The sequence below is a fragment of the Denticeps clupeoides genome, chromosome 2 (assembly GCF_900700375.1).
Source record: "Denticeps clupeoides chromosome 2, fDenClu1.1, whole genome shotgun sequence".
Taxonomy (NCBI): domain Eukaryota; kingdom Metazoa; phylum Chordata; class Actinopteri; order Clupeiformes; family Denticipitidae; genus Denticeps; species Denticeps clupeoides.
Genome location: NC_041708.1, coordinates 19,839,389 through 19,853,177, shown reverse-complemented (window position 1 = coordinate 19,853,177; position 13,789 = coordinate 19,839,389). Strand labels below are relative to the sequence as shown.

General features: G+C 40.9%; 2 protein-coding genes across 2 annotated transcripts; both read left to right on the top strand.

The window, feature by feature from the left end:
- The first annotated feature begins 775 nt into the window (after window positions 1–775).
- On the top strand, window positions 776–4,961 carry sdhdb (succinate dehydrogenase complex, subunit D, integral membrane protein b). The gene is made up of 4 exons (XM_028969563.1): window positions 776–906; window positions 1,098–1,211; window positions 1,823–1,970; window positions 3,397–4,961. Exons 1-4 carry the CDS (start codon window positions 864–866, stop codon window positions 3,560–3,562), a joined length of 471 nt encoding a protein of 156 aa, XP_028825396.1. The 5' UTR covers window positions 776–863; the 3' UTR covers window positions 3,563–4,961.
- A 4,021-nt stretch (window positions 4,962–8,982) lies between these two features.
- On the top strand, window positions 8,983–13,619 carry bco2b (beta-carotene oxygenase 2b). Its single transcript, XM_028967307.1, has 12 exons — window positions 8,983–9,040; window positions 9,151–9,349; window positions 9,425–9,636; window positions 9,963–10,078; window positions 10,182–10,284; window positions 10,634–10,762; window positions 10,838–10,998; window positions 11,100–11,267; window positions 11,769–11,906; window positions 12,500–12,682; window positions 12,773–12,883; window positions 12,969–13,619. Exons 1-12 carry the CDS (start codon window positions 9,013–9,015, stop codon window positions 13,080–13,082), a joined length of 1,662 nt encoding a protein of 553 aa, XP_028823140.1. The 5' UTR covers window positions 8,983–9,012; the 3' UTR covers window positions 13,083–13,619.
- Window positions 13,620–13,789: the final 170 nt, after the last annotated feature.

Here is a 13,789-nt window from a genome sequence, read left to right as displayed (position 1 = left end):
ATGCAACTTTCCCCGTACACTTTTAACTGTGTTTCATACATGCATTTTGGTCTGGTAAGTTTCCCTCTATATCCAACCAGTACTATATATTGAGTGAATGGTTTTGGGTCAGTGAGAACATTCTGATGTAACATTGTCAACTCCGCCTCATTATTGAAGGTGCTGAATCATAGATCCTGTATCAAATATGCCTTCCTTCTGGAATTTATTTACACAAAATAGTGCATAAAATGGATCATCAAATCAGGTGTCTGAACGTGGTGAACAGTGGTGTGTCTCGCTAGATGTCAAACATTATTTCAACTCTGTTTAATAGCGGTCGAGATCTTCCTATACCTCACTTGCTGTCCACTTATTGGGGCATTTGAACTGCAGAAAAGCCGCATCAGGACAATGTTTTACAAACATAATTACAGTTTATTGGCACAGATCCTCAATCTGCTGACCCAATCTTCTCAAGCTCTCCTGTGCTATTTCAACAGCTTTATTTAAAAGGACCCAGTACTTTAAATGAACAGAACATTTGCTCAAATGTGTCCATGAGCTCTTCCCATTCATGTTCCGAGCTGCTGACACCGTCGGTTCAAGACCTCACTCTGCATTCTATAGTTTAAGTGAAGTACACGTGACACCAAAGCCAGTGATTGGGGTTTGTTCTAACAGATAACACACGATTTCCGAAGCAGAAATTCATCCAAACTTTGAGAAGCAGTTAAACACTATAAAACTCAAAAAGAAAGAATTACATGACTATAAACGCAGACATTGCATAATAATTCGGAACCTTTAAGACACGACGCTAGACGGAAGTCAGAGAAACTGTTTCCGGGTGAGCGGTGTGACCTTGGCTGCTAGTGCTGGTGATGATGGCGGCGCTTGTCGGGATGGGTTCTGTGTGCAGGAGATGTGAGTGTTTCTTTTTGCCGGATCTCCGCGTAACGTGACCCGTCTGGCTTTTCGTAGTCGTGCGGTCAAATCCCACCGCTGCTAGTTTCACGTTGGGGACGAAACCGCGTTCCTGTCCGAATACGACGAGCTGAAGTAACACCAGCTGAAGGAACTTCTCCAATATGTGACGTTGTCTGTTTCTGTCGCAGCGCTGCTCCTGCGCAGCCTCCTCCCTCTCAGGCCGCTGATCGGCCAGCGCGACCGGGAGCCTGACCGACCTCCCCGGCTCCCAGCGAGCCTGCACACCTCTCCGGTCAGCCACGGTGGGTTTTTACCACGACGTCTCGACACACATACGGATCTTATTCTGTCCAACACGGGCCCAGTTCTTCAGAGTGGAGCGTGACACTAATCTGATTAGATCTCATGAATATAAATGTCTTTTTTTTTATCGACGTGAAGTGACGGAGAGGCGTACCGCCGAACCGTTCTTTTGCTGTTTCATGGACGAGAGAAATTTAATCTCATCAGTCAATGACTTGTCCGTTTGTGCGATTTTTTTTTTTTTTTTAAAAAAGAAATGATGAAAATGGTCTGATCTGCTTGAAAGGTCAAACGATTAACAAAAGGTTAGTGTGTGATCATAAACGAGCTTAAGCCTGGACGTCATGTGATCAACTATGAAGCAGACATCACACAAGCTGATGAGTTCGTTGTGGTGGAATTTGGCTTTTATTGTCACATAATAATCTGGCCTTTCATTCACATTTCACTCACTAAGCACAACTAAAATAAATGATTGATTATTGGAATATTTTGGGTCTGTTTTTCTTATTCACAATCAATTTCTATCACAGCAGGAGAAATGATCATTAAGGTAACACAATTAACAAGTTCGTTTTTTTGTTTTTTTCCCCCTATCTCTGGCCCGTAGCTGCCGGCTCAAAAGGAGCGTCATTGCACTGGACCGCGGAGCGGGTGCTGAGCGTAGCGCTGCTGGGTCTGGGGCCCGTGGCCTACATGTATCCAGTGCCAGCGGTGGACTATGCCATAGCAGCAGCCCTCACGCTGCATGGCCACTGGTGTGTAGGACTCGGTCTTATTTTATCATAATGTGTTGTGGTAAGAATGCAGAATTCCATTCCGCCTGTTTTTCTTTTCATGGCGCCAAGGTCACGTGACCACTGCTGCAGGAAAAAAGGCTGCTTTCTTCACAGAACATTTATTGTGATTAGGGGCAGTGGTGGCCTAGCGGGTAAGGAAGCGACCCCGTAATCTGAAGGTTGCTGGTTCGAATCCCGATCCGCCAAGGTGCCACTCAATCAACCCAAACTTGGTTAGATAGTGTTTTTTTAAATTTGAATAGCATATAAGTTTACGGCATTACAGGACCTTTACTTACTGGCAGTTCAAAGTTCGCCAAGGACTGCAGCCAGACCAATCAACAGGAATGATGACAAACTTGGAAGTAAGAGTAATTGGTTATTCTGAAAGTTTCTTTCATTATGTCGGCATGTGCAGCATGTTGGCTGGACTGCTTAATGCCAGTCTAGAAACATGAATCTACACTATTTATAAGTTGGCACTGAAAGACACCTCATATTTCTAAGGAATGGGGTTAGTGCAGTGTAGAAGTCTTAAGATTTTTCTACACAGCACCACTGGCATGTGAGTTGGAAACGCATCCAACATCATGAGAATGGCCTAGTGGTTAAGGAAGCCATCACTGTGCCTTTGAAGCCCCTTTGAGCAAGGTACCGTGCCTACACACTGCTCCCCTGGCATCATTCCTGGCCGCCCACTGTTCACCAAGGGTGATTGGTTGGTTGGAGAGGAAACAATTTCTTGCGTGCATTGTGTACTGTGCTTGCTGTGTATCACAATGGCAATCACTTCTGCATTGTGTTGCATTGTCAACACACAAAAATTGCAAACGCATCTCCGTGGCATTGAAGGAATTTGTCATGGCAAATGGAAGCCCATAATGATCACATCACCTGTTCAAGGATCGTTTTACAAGGAAGAACAGGACCAAGAAAAATGTACACAGGAATTTTGTTCCTGTTCTTGGTGCTCAATTCATTTAACTTTTCTTCTGGTGTCATAGTTCTGTGAATTCTTTTTATTTTTAATATTAAATCAATTCTAATCTGTATAGTAACTAATCTGAACAGGAATTAGTTTTGTGACTGCACCGTCTTTTATATTTAATTTTAAGCATCATCACAGAGCAGCAGCAGTTAGTCAAATTATATGTAAGTCAGTTATTATTATTATTTCTTTCAGCCCAAATACCCACTCACAACAATAGCTTATTTATTATATAATCTTATTTACCGTGTGCAATTAATGAATTAGATCCATGAAAAGTCATAACGTCACTTTTTAAAAACCATTATGACTCTCAACTGTGCTAGAATTGTGCAGTCCTAGCTGTAGTTGGACATTACTACAATGCGCTTGGTCTGGTGTTTTTAATATTTGGTTCTGTCTGATCTACACTTGCAGGGGACTTGGCCAGGTGATTACTGACTACGTCCATGGAGAAGCGAAGGTGAAGGCGGCCAACGTGGGCCTGTTCGCGCTCTCTGCGGTTACGTTCGCAGGCCTCTGCTACTTCAACTACAACGACATCGGCATCTGTAAAGCTGTGGCCCTGCTCTGGAGTAAATAAAGGGACTGACGCTGGCATGGCCCTCATGCAGTTGACTGTATGCAGTCACACACACACCTTCTAAATTATTATTACGCATACAGTTATGAAAATGCTGCGTTGATTCGTGTTCATGATTTTTGAAAAGTAATTAACATTGAATTCAGGGTTGCAGATTCACAGCAGGGGTCAGATGGTCTTTCTCTGGTAACTGGAGTGAGAATTTGGTCATGATGCCAGAAGAGCATGCAACTACAGTCACATGCAAGTCCTCCTGTGAGTTGCCTAGAACCTGGAAATCCCCCTACCAGAACGTTTTATTTCTGCCATGTCTTGGCCAGGATGGAGAGAGATTTCCAGCACTAGGAGGTTTTGCAGAAGCACTGCTTTTAACCATAAATGTACAGGAAGTGAGTCACGTTTGCCAGAACACAATCCGTTCTCATTTCTGACCATCTGAATGAATCCCCGTGATTTTTGATTTCATCAGACTCTCCATGCAGAGTTCAGTTTTTTTTTTTTCCTGGACTATTGGGGAAAGTTAAAGCATGTGATAAGTCCCTTATTAATAGGTCACAAGGCCAGGAATTCCATTCTGTCTCCTCTGTTCATGGTGACATGTCTTTGACCTTCTGGCCTCCACTGAATATGGCTAATGAGAAGAATGACTACATGGCTACGTGCTCTTACAGATCACGGCCTCAGACTGCACATGATGCTTTTCCTGTTCTGGGTGGGGGTGATTAAGTTTATCCGATAAACATTTTATAATGGGGCTGAAATAAGTCAGCAAAATTACGACCAGCATTGGCTGTGAAGCTTTGTGTTAATTTATTATTGTTGGTCCAAACAAATTCAGGGGTTCAGTTAATCAAGTAACTTTTGTCTGGCCATTTTTCTGTCTGTTCTCACTGCTCCCAGAGTCTCCGCTATCATTGAATCACAAACCAGAGTTGGAAAAGAGGTAACTTGGCATTGAGGGCCATTTTTGATGTGTTTGATGAGTTTGGTGTGTTGCACTCATCATTTGTCACTTTAAATCTTTACATCATTATTTGAACACAGTTGTGTCTTAAGTCATTTAATTATATGAATTTGACACCAGGATAAAATTCAAAAGCCATCGTTGCAGAATGCACAATGTCTCCACTCTCCATGTGAAGTTATAATCATGGTTTGAACATTTATTGGCAAATAAAGATGTGGTTTATTAGCACGTGTGTGTTTGATGCTCAGTGTGCAGTGCTAACGTAGTAGTCAACTTTCTCATGTCTACTCTATACTGTACAGGGAGACAACATGGCTGCAGTGTCCACAGTAACAAAATATATTGATGTGGCACACAGAATGTACCTTCAAACTTGTGTATAATGCCCCATTGCTGTGTATCACATTGACATAAACAAGCATTTTCACTTGATGTGGTTTCTGTGGTGCAGTGGTGGGTCAGCAGTATGAGCTTTTCTGCAATTATGCATTTAACCATCACCCTTGGTGAGGAGTGGGCAGCCGTGACAGGCGCCCAGGGAGCAGTGTGTGGGGGCGGTGCTTTGCTCAGTGGCACCTTGGCGGTTTCGGATTCAAACTGGCAACCTTCTAATTACAGGTCCCTTTCCTTGCCACTGCAGGCGGGATGAACTTTATACATTTACTGTGAGAATAGTACTTTAGGTGTAGTATTAAATGTGTATTTGTCTCATGAGGAACAAACACAGTGTCAGAGGTTTGATTCCAGTGTAACTCTTGGTTTTGTTTCCTTTACACGGAATCATGGAACGGAATGATTCCAAGCTGAACTGTAATGCCAGTCTCAGAAAGAGGTCAGAAGTAACAAGTGTTACGCTGTTGACAGGAAATATGATGTTCTACAGATGTTATGGTAGCAGTAAATATTTTAGATTAACAGCAATCACTGAGGTATTCTGACCTCTTGACCTGGACAATGCTAATGAGAACCATTGTGTCTCCCAGTATACTTGTTCAGAAGAATATTTACCTTTAGCATTTTTATTTCACGGTATAACAATGTTGCTGGAAGCATAAGCACTATAATAATCAAACTCTCAAGGCGTGTGTATTGAGTGGTATTAGTTTTTTTCCTCTTGAATTGTGACCTTTTCACTCCGGGCACACTGTGGAACGGAAATAAGAGGAAATGGGACTGGACAGGTAAGAAGAGCTTTCCAAGGATGTCAGAGACAAACCTGGAATGGGCTACAAGACCATCACCAAGCAGCTGGGTGAGAAGGTGACAACAGTGGGTGTGATCATTCACAAATGGAAGAACCATTAAATAAATGTCACCAAGAAAACAGTTGGTTACGCACTACGCTGTGAAGGACTGCAGTCCACTCTTCAAATAAACGTGCTACCACTGAAATTGATCATTTTATTTGTTCCCATATAAGTCCCATATACCCAAGACATTCATTAGTCCAGTGATTCTCTGATTCTGAGTTAAGATTGACTGAACTACATTCAGTATATTATGAAAAAGGATTATACTCTGCTTTCCATTAGAGGGAGTCAATTAGTAGTAGACTTATTTCCCGAAGAGGGACATTCTTATTCACCCACACTCTTACACAGGTTTTGCTGCATTCCGGGTCTTTCTGTTTCTTTTTCTTCCTCTATAAGAGTTCTGTGTGGGTCAGATCAGGTGAAGTGCTTTGTCGTGCATCTTTATTCATTTCAATGGTGCAGCAGACAGTATTGATCTTTATTGTTACTAAGCAAGATTGTCCCCACTGACTGTTCTTTAACTCTGAACACTGTCCCTGCACCACCCCTGGGTCACCATGAGTCAAAAAGGGTTGCCCCCATTTTCTTTTTCCCCTCCTTAGCTCTGGAAAATTGAGTTATGTGATTTGTCACGTATCTGTAACATCCAGTTCACTCTGGACCAGTCCTGTTCTAAGGTCCAATTGTTTGGATTTCATTTAAACTACAAAACAATATGCTGTTAAAATGATCATAAAAAACTGACAATTCAGTAAATGCACTTTACCCTCTCAGGGGCAACACTTCTGCAACTTTTTCCTCCTGCTAAACTTCAGTGGGAATTACTTGCATACGTAAAGTCTGTTAGATGGTGCCAGAGCGCTTCTACTGGAAGATCCAGATGTTTGGATGAGGAACAACAATTACACCAACATTCTGACCATAGCCCGATAAAATAATAATAAGTTAATTCCAGCATCTGGTGAAGGTGATCCACTTTGAATTAAATCATTTTGTAGAGGATCTCTGCACTACTGCAACTTAAAAGAAAAAAAAAAACTAAAATATGAACATAGTGGTATTAACACAGTCCCTTTTTCAGGGACAATTTACTGCAAAAGATACAGAAAGGAATAACAGAGACAGAAACATCACAGTGACCTCTTAAGGACAAGCAGGCTATTAAGATGTTGAATGATCCACTTGACAAAAAATGACATGGAAAGATATCGGTGAAAATTAGAGCTATTTGAATACTTTGTGTGATTTTGTAATTCATTTATCTGTGGTGAGTTCAGTGAGTTAATTTTAATGCGTGTCTAATCTTTGGGTTTATTTTTTGCCCACAATGTGGACATCTTGGTGTTTTCCTTCATGGTTCCAGTGGATTATTGTTACAGAGACAGAAGTCTGTATGATAATGTTTATATAAAAAAACATTGTTAAAAAAAAGTCGGGTTCATCTTAAGTTGTTAAGTTTTTATAATAATACTATTTAATATAATATTAATATTTTATAATAATAACTTATGAATAAACGTCTTACCCTTTACATGCATCTTCTTTGTTCATAATACCCCAAGATGTAAAATAATTGTTTGTCATGTGGATGTCTGTGCTGTGCAGAAAAATAGATGAATCTGATTAATATCCCATTCTAGGCCTTGCTGCACTGCCAGATGTCTTCCTGAAGCCTTATAGTAATGTCTCTAACTTAGATTACAGTACAGGCCAAAAGTTTGGACACACCTTCTCATTCAATGTGTTTTCCTTCAGTGAGAATCTACCAATGTAAATGGTCATGAAAATATAGTAAACACATTGAATGAGAAGGTGTGTCCAAACTTTTGGCCTGTGTTGCAGATTGAAAACACCACTATGGTGCCACCTACTGGAATCACTTTGCAATTAGTGTTTACTTATTATTTAATATTTATTTATTTAGAGAAGGCAGATGATGAAACATAGTCCCCCCACAATTCTAAGCCACATACTGTGAATAATCATAAATGTTTTCTTCATGCTCAGTCAGTAAAGCAACAGAAAAAGGCCTGTTTGGTTAATCTAAGCTGATATCAATTGTTTTAATGTGTTTGCCACCATGGCCAAAAATAAAAAAGCTATTTATGATCTTGCAATATGTTTACACAGAATCATATTTATTTAATGTGGTTGGGTCAGCTTCAATTAAATTGTAAATGCACATTCATTCTCTCTATCTGTGACTGTAACAATGCAAAAAAAGGTTGGGACATTTTGTAAATATTTAAATTTCAAAGACTGAAATAAAAAGTTCTTCTTCTTCAGTAGCCACACATTAACCATGTGAGAGTTACCTTGGACAAGGGCACCGCTGCAGTTCCATACCATGACGGACCCTGGATTTTGGACATGTTGCTGGTAACAGTCTGGAGGATCCCTTTCATTTTAACTGGCATGAAATACAATTTACAAAGTAATCTGAGCTCATGGGATTTTAGATGAATAAGTCCATCTGGGGTGAATTCATTTTGAATGGCACAAACTTGTGTCTTTGACAGTGTATAACAGAGCAGAAACCAAACAATGAAATCAGAAGAACTGACCTCAGAGACCACATTGTGGCAAAGCACAAATCTAGGAAAGGATACAAAATTATTTTGGCACCATTGAAAGTCCCGAAAAGCACCTGAATGAACCTGAGAGGATCTGCAGATAAGAATGGAGGGAAATCCCCCCTAAACAGGTGTGCCAAACTTGTAGAGGCAAACAAAGAGCACTTGAGGCTGTGACTGCAGCCAAAGGTGCTTCAACAAAATGTTAAGACATGGGTGTGAATAATTATGAAACGCTGGATTAACAAGATCAATATTGCTTACTGTGTGTACATCTTTGAGGAACAATTGCACTGCAGTAATGTAACAAAATCTGGAAAACAGATTTCCAGATAATTTCTGGTGGAAGATCTAAACACATACAGAATGTATGGCAAATACACTGCCTAACTTAAAACATCATATAGAAAATGTTGAATCATTAATGACAACCTCTATTAATTCAGCTAACATCCTGTCAACGTTTTACAAAAATGTCTATTATAAGACCTTTAGAACATACAGAACAGACATTAATTGTAAAAGCGGTGATCCATTATTCATGGTGTTGTGTAACCATGTCTGGTTATGCTCTGAGATCTATAAAATGGGCTCCAGTCCCTCTGAGACACAGCAAAATCTTCCTCTCTGTTCTTCCTCTCAGCTTCACGAGACATCATGCCCAACCACAAAACAGATGCTCCAGGTACTTGTTTTTGCATTTTCTCCAATTGTTACTATATGATATGCAATAGCCCTGTGCTTTTACTTTTACATAAACTGTATGCTTCAATAACACAGACATCTTTCTTACAGGGCAGAAACTAAAAAGATCAAAGAATAAAAAGCCCTATTTCACAGACGTGCACAATCTGCCATGTATTGAAAAGTTGGTGTGCACAGTGGAAGAGAGCCCAGAACCGATTTCCACTGTTATCCATGGGACAATTCCAGGATGGATCAGAGGCAGTTTCCTGAGGAATGGCCCAGGGAAGTTTGAGATCGGCAAACACAAGTGAGTGGCGATGAAAAAGCGCATGGCTCCCATTTCTGCTCCACACAGGTCTGAATTTGTGTCTTTGTATCCCAGTTTCAACCACTGGTTTGACGGAATGGCTCTCCTGCATCAGTTTAAGATTGAGGATGGGCAGGTGACCTACAGGAGCCGGTTTCTCGACAGTGACTGCTACAGGGAAAACAGGGAACACGAACGCATTGTTGTGTCGGAATTTGGCACGGTTGCCATGCCGGACCCCTGCCGCAATGTATTTCAGCGCTTTGTGTCCCGGTTTGAGGTGCCAAGTAAGAAACAGTGCCACCTTATACATGAAAAAATATTGAATAAATGTCTTAGTCCTCAAAAATATTTATATTTATAAAAATATTTTGGAATCAAAATAATCACATTATCACTTCAGAAGATGTTAAAAATTTGAATAAAAAAATGACGGATATTCATAGAAAATTCCATAGCTGGTCTTTCATTACAAGACCCTAAATGCACAGATGCACTTGTTAAGTTAACATAAATAAAGGGAGTTTTGAGAAGAGTGATATTTGTCAGACAGAAGGAAAGAAATGGAATGCATTTGTTTTAACGCCAAAGTAACTTCTTAATGTGCTTTCAGAGGCGACTGACAACGCCAGCGTAAGTTTTGTGAAGTATAAAGGAGATTATTATGTCAGCACTGAGACCAACTTCATGCATAAAATTGACCCTGAAACCCTGCAAGCAACTAAAAAGGTATCAGTGCAGTGGCATGACCGAGTGAACCGCACACTGGTGGCCCAAAAACAGTTCGGATGATACTGGCACTTCAAATGAATCCTCATTTTAATCCGAATAGGTCGACTGGAGCAACTTCATTGCCGTTAATGGTGCCACGGCTCACCCTCACACTGAGCCCAACGGGACCACCTACAACATGGGCAACTCCTACACCTCTAAAGGTTGGTCTATTAGGTCTCCAGGTCACTGCTAGGATTGTTCATATTTTGCTTATGTGTGTATTTAGTCTGTCATTTTACATCTCTTTAGCCCCAACCAATTGAAGTTGGACTTTTTTACTTTATCGGGAATAATTTTATGATTGTAGGTTATATTGTAGTGTAGTGAGTTATCATGCAAAATAATCACATTATTATTAAATTGTGAAAACAAATGTATTCTGGTCTTCAAAGCAAGGTTTACCATAGCTTGTGGTAGGACCCAGAGGATTTCAGGACTTGAAAGTTAAAGTTTCTTTAACCATTGATCTGGAGAACTCAAAATAATCAAATGGCTGTTGTCTTTTTCCAGGGGCCTTTTACAACATCATCCGTGTTCCACCTGAGAAATCCAGCACGGCTGACACCCTGGAGGGCGCCTCTGTAGTCTGTTCCATCCCCTCTGCTGACAAAGCCAAACCCTCATACTACCACAGCTTTGGTGAGATTGTGTAGATGTCAGTAAGGTTTTTTTCCCCCTAATTTGATGTTATACTGATGGTTTATGTTTTTACAGCAATGACAGAGAACTACATTGTGTTCATTGAGCAGCCAATAAAGATGGACCTTCTGAAAATCCTCACTGGTAAAATGAGAAGAAAAGGAATCAATGAAGGCATTTACTGGGATCCCAAACATGACACAATATTTCACCTCATCAACAAGCATACAGGCAAGGTATGGCATGCAAATCTTCAATTTGGTTAAATGGTGATAAATGACTGTACTTTATCAGTCCACTGAATGAATGGCATGTTCATTTCATGTTTATATCATAGCCGAACCCCATGAAGTACCACACCAAGCCACTGTCCACCTTCCATCAGATTAACGCATTTGAAGAAAATGGATTCTTAGTGATTGACATGTGCTGCTCAGATGATGGAAATGCCATCAACAACTATCTAATCCAGAACCTTCGCAAATCAGGAGCTGCTCTGGATGAGGTGAGGTATTACTGTGTTGGAGACTGATTGTCCACTTTTTATCTAATATATCACCCTACTCATTATCACTTGCTTGGGCGTGGGGCACATAAGCGGCTGGCAGTTCTCGTGGTCGGCAAGCCTGGAAGTCATCGGAGTTGGACACAATGTCAGAGGCTGGGCTGGAATCTTGGTCATGGACGGAAGAGTGGGTCGGTAACATTGATGGCAAACGAGAGACAAGAGGGCAAGAAGAGGGTCGGCTTGAGGCGTGGTCAGTGAGGGAGTGGCTTATAACAAATGTGAGAAGTATCAACGAATGAGCTCGCGGCTACCTGTCCTCTTTCTCCCCGTTTATACTGTCCGCTGCCTTGAGTGTGGTGTCCTACTGGTGTGACGGGGTCCGGAACACCCCTGCGACCTCTGGCGACTGGGAGGGGAGACGGCAGCTGCATAGATTTCGTGTTGAGCTGTGTTATATCAGTGAAAACATGCCCTGAATATTTTTGTTCATTTTAACAGGTGTACAACACCATGAGCAGAATTGTTCCTCGCAGGTTTGTGTTGCCTCTTAATGTAGACAAGGTAACGCCAAGAGGAATAAACCTGAACACGTGGCCGCACAGCCCGGCATCAGCCATAAAGACAGCTAAGAACAAGGTGAGTCTTGCACTTTCAGTCCTCTCTAAGAAACAGATAAGGTTAAAGCAGATATATAAAACATAGACAGAGTGTTGAGACACTTGGGTTGTCCTGACCGATGTGAAGTGTGGAAGAGAGGTGAAAAGGGGAGTGCAGGCAGGCTGGAATGGGTGGACAAGACTGGCAGGAGTGATTTGTGATAGGCGGCCCCCAGCAAGAGTGAAAGGACAGGCGGGTGAAAGGGAAGGTTTACAAGACACTGGTGAGACCAGGGATGGTGGTGTTGGAGAAAAGACAGGATCCACAGCTGGAGGTTGCAGAGGATTAAGAATGACTGCATTAGATGTACAGTTAGCCTTGGATATTTTGGAGACAAAGCCGAGGAGGCAAGATTGCACTGGTCAGGACACGTAAAGAGAAGAGACGCTGAGTTTGTTGGGAGAAGGATGTTGAGGATAGAGGTGCAAGGCAAATGGAAAAGAGGAACGCCCAGTAGGAGGTGTATGGATGTGGTGGGCTTGATCTGCTGTTGCCATCCCTAATGGGAGCAGCCAAAAGTAGAAGAAGAAGAGTGTGCATAGTTTGACTTCTTGATGTTATTTTCCCACAAGGTGGTCTGCACACATGAGGATCTCTATGGAGATGAACTCCTGGAGTACGGTGGCATAGAATTCCCACAGATTAACTACTCAAAATGTAACACTCACCCATACCGCTACTTTTACGGATGTGGATTCAGGCATTTGGTTGGCGACTCCCTTATTAAAATGGACCTCCACGACAAAAGAATAAAGGTGAATTCAATTTTTGTTAGATCACTCTGAAATGCTAAATGGCTAAACCTTTTCTGCTGTCTCTGTGCTTTATATGCCACCTGTATACAGGTGTGGCAGAAGCCTGGCTTCTACCCCTCGGAGCCGGTCTTTGTGCCCTCACCAGACTCAACACAGGAGGATGATGGGATAATTCTGTCTGTTGTCATCACCCCGAACAAGGTAGGCTGCAATAAAAATGTTCCAAGAACCATACCTTGGACACAATTTCAAATGGTTTATGAAACAGTCACGTGTTTCTCTCCAGGATAAGAGCACGTTCATGTTGGTTTTGGATGCTAAATCTTTTGAAGAACTGGGCAGAGCTGAAGTTCCTGTTAACATTCCCTACGGCTTCCATGGAGCGTTTAACTCCATGTAACAGTTCTTTTCAACATTTAAATCTATCATATGTGTACTGCTGTATTGTAATCTAGAATAATGGCAGTTAAAAAAAAAGTCATGTTTTTGTGTAGTTATTTTCTTTGACAGCAAAAATTGTTGTAACAGTGCATATTTCATTTGCTTTTATTTGTAAAACAAAGATCTCATACTACTAGATGTACTACTACTACTACTAATTCTGTTATTAATAATATAGTTGGTAATAATAAACAATACATTTATTATTTTGTTATTAATTGTTTATTATTTTATGGAGTCTGTGGTTTCATACTGAGGAATGTTTTTATTTTTTAATTACCTAGTAGTGAAGCACCTATTGATCCAGTCGTAACTGTACCCTCCAAAAAAAAAAAACAATATCGAAAGAATATCAAGATTCATTAATGCTGCAGAAGTCAATCTATTATTATTTTTTTAAAGATAACTTTCCATCCATTTGCTTTTGCTGAAAATGGAAATTGGGGGTCTCTGAATTTACAAAAATTAATTTAGTAAATGTAACACAATTAATATAGACACCAATTTTTTTCAGTTGCTGACAGTAGTCACATGCTCCTTGGTTTTTGTTTAGTCTTTTGTGTTTATTTCTGTTATTAAATATGAATATATTTAAAATGTCAAGTGTGTGCCTCCTCACTTCCGCAACCAAGTGGCATGACAAATATATGTTTCTTTTGTAAACAT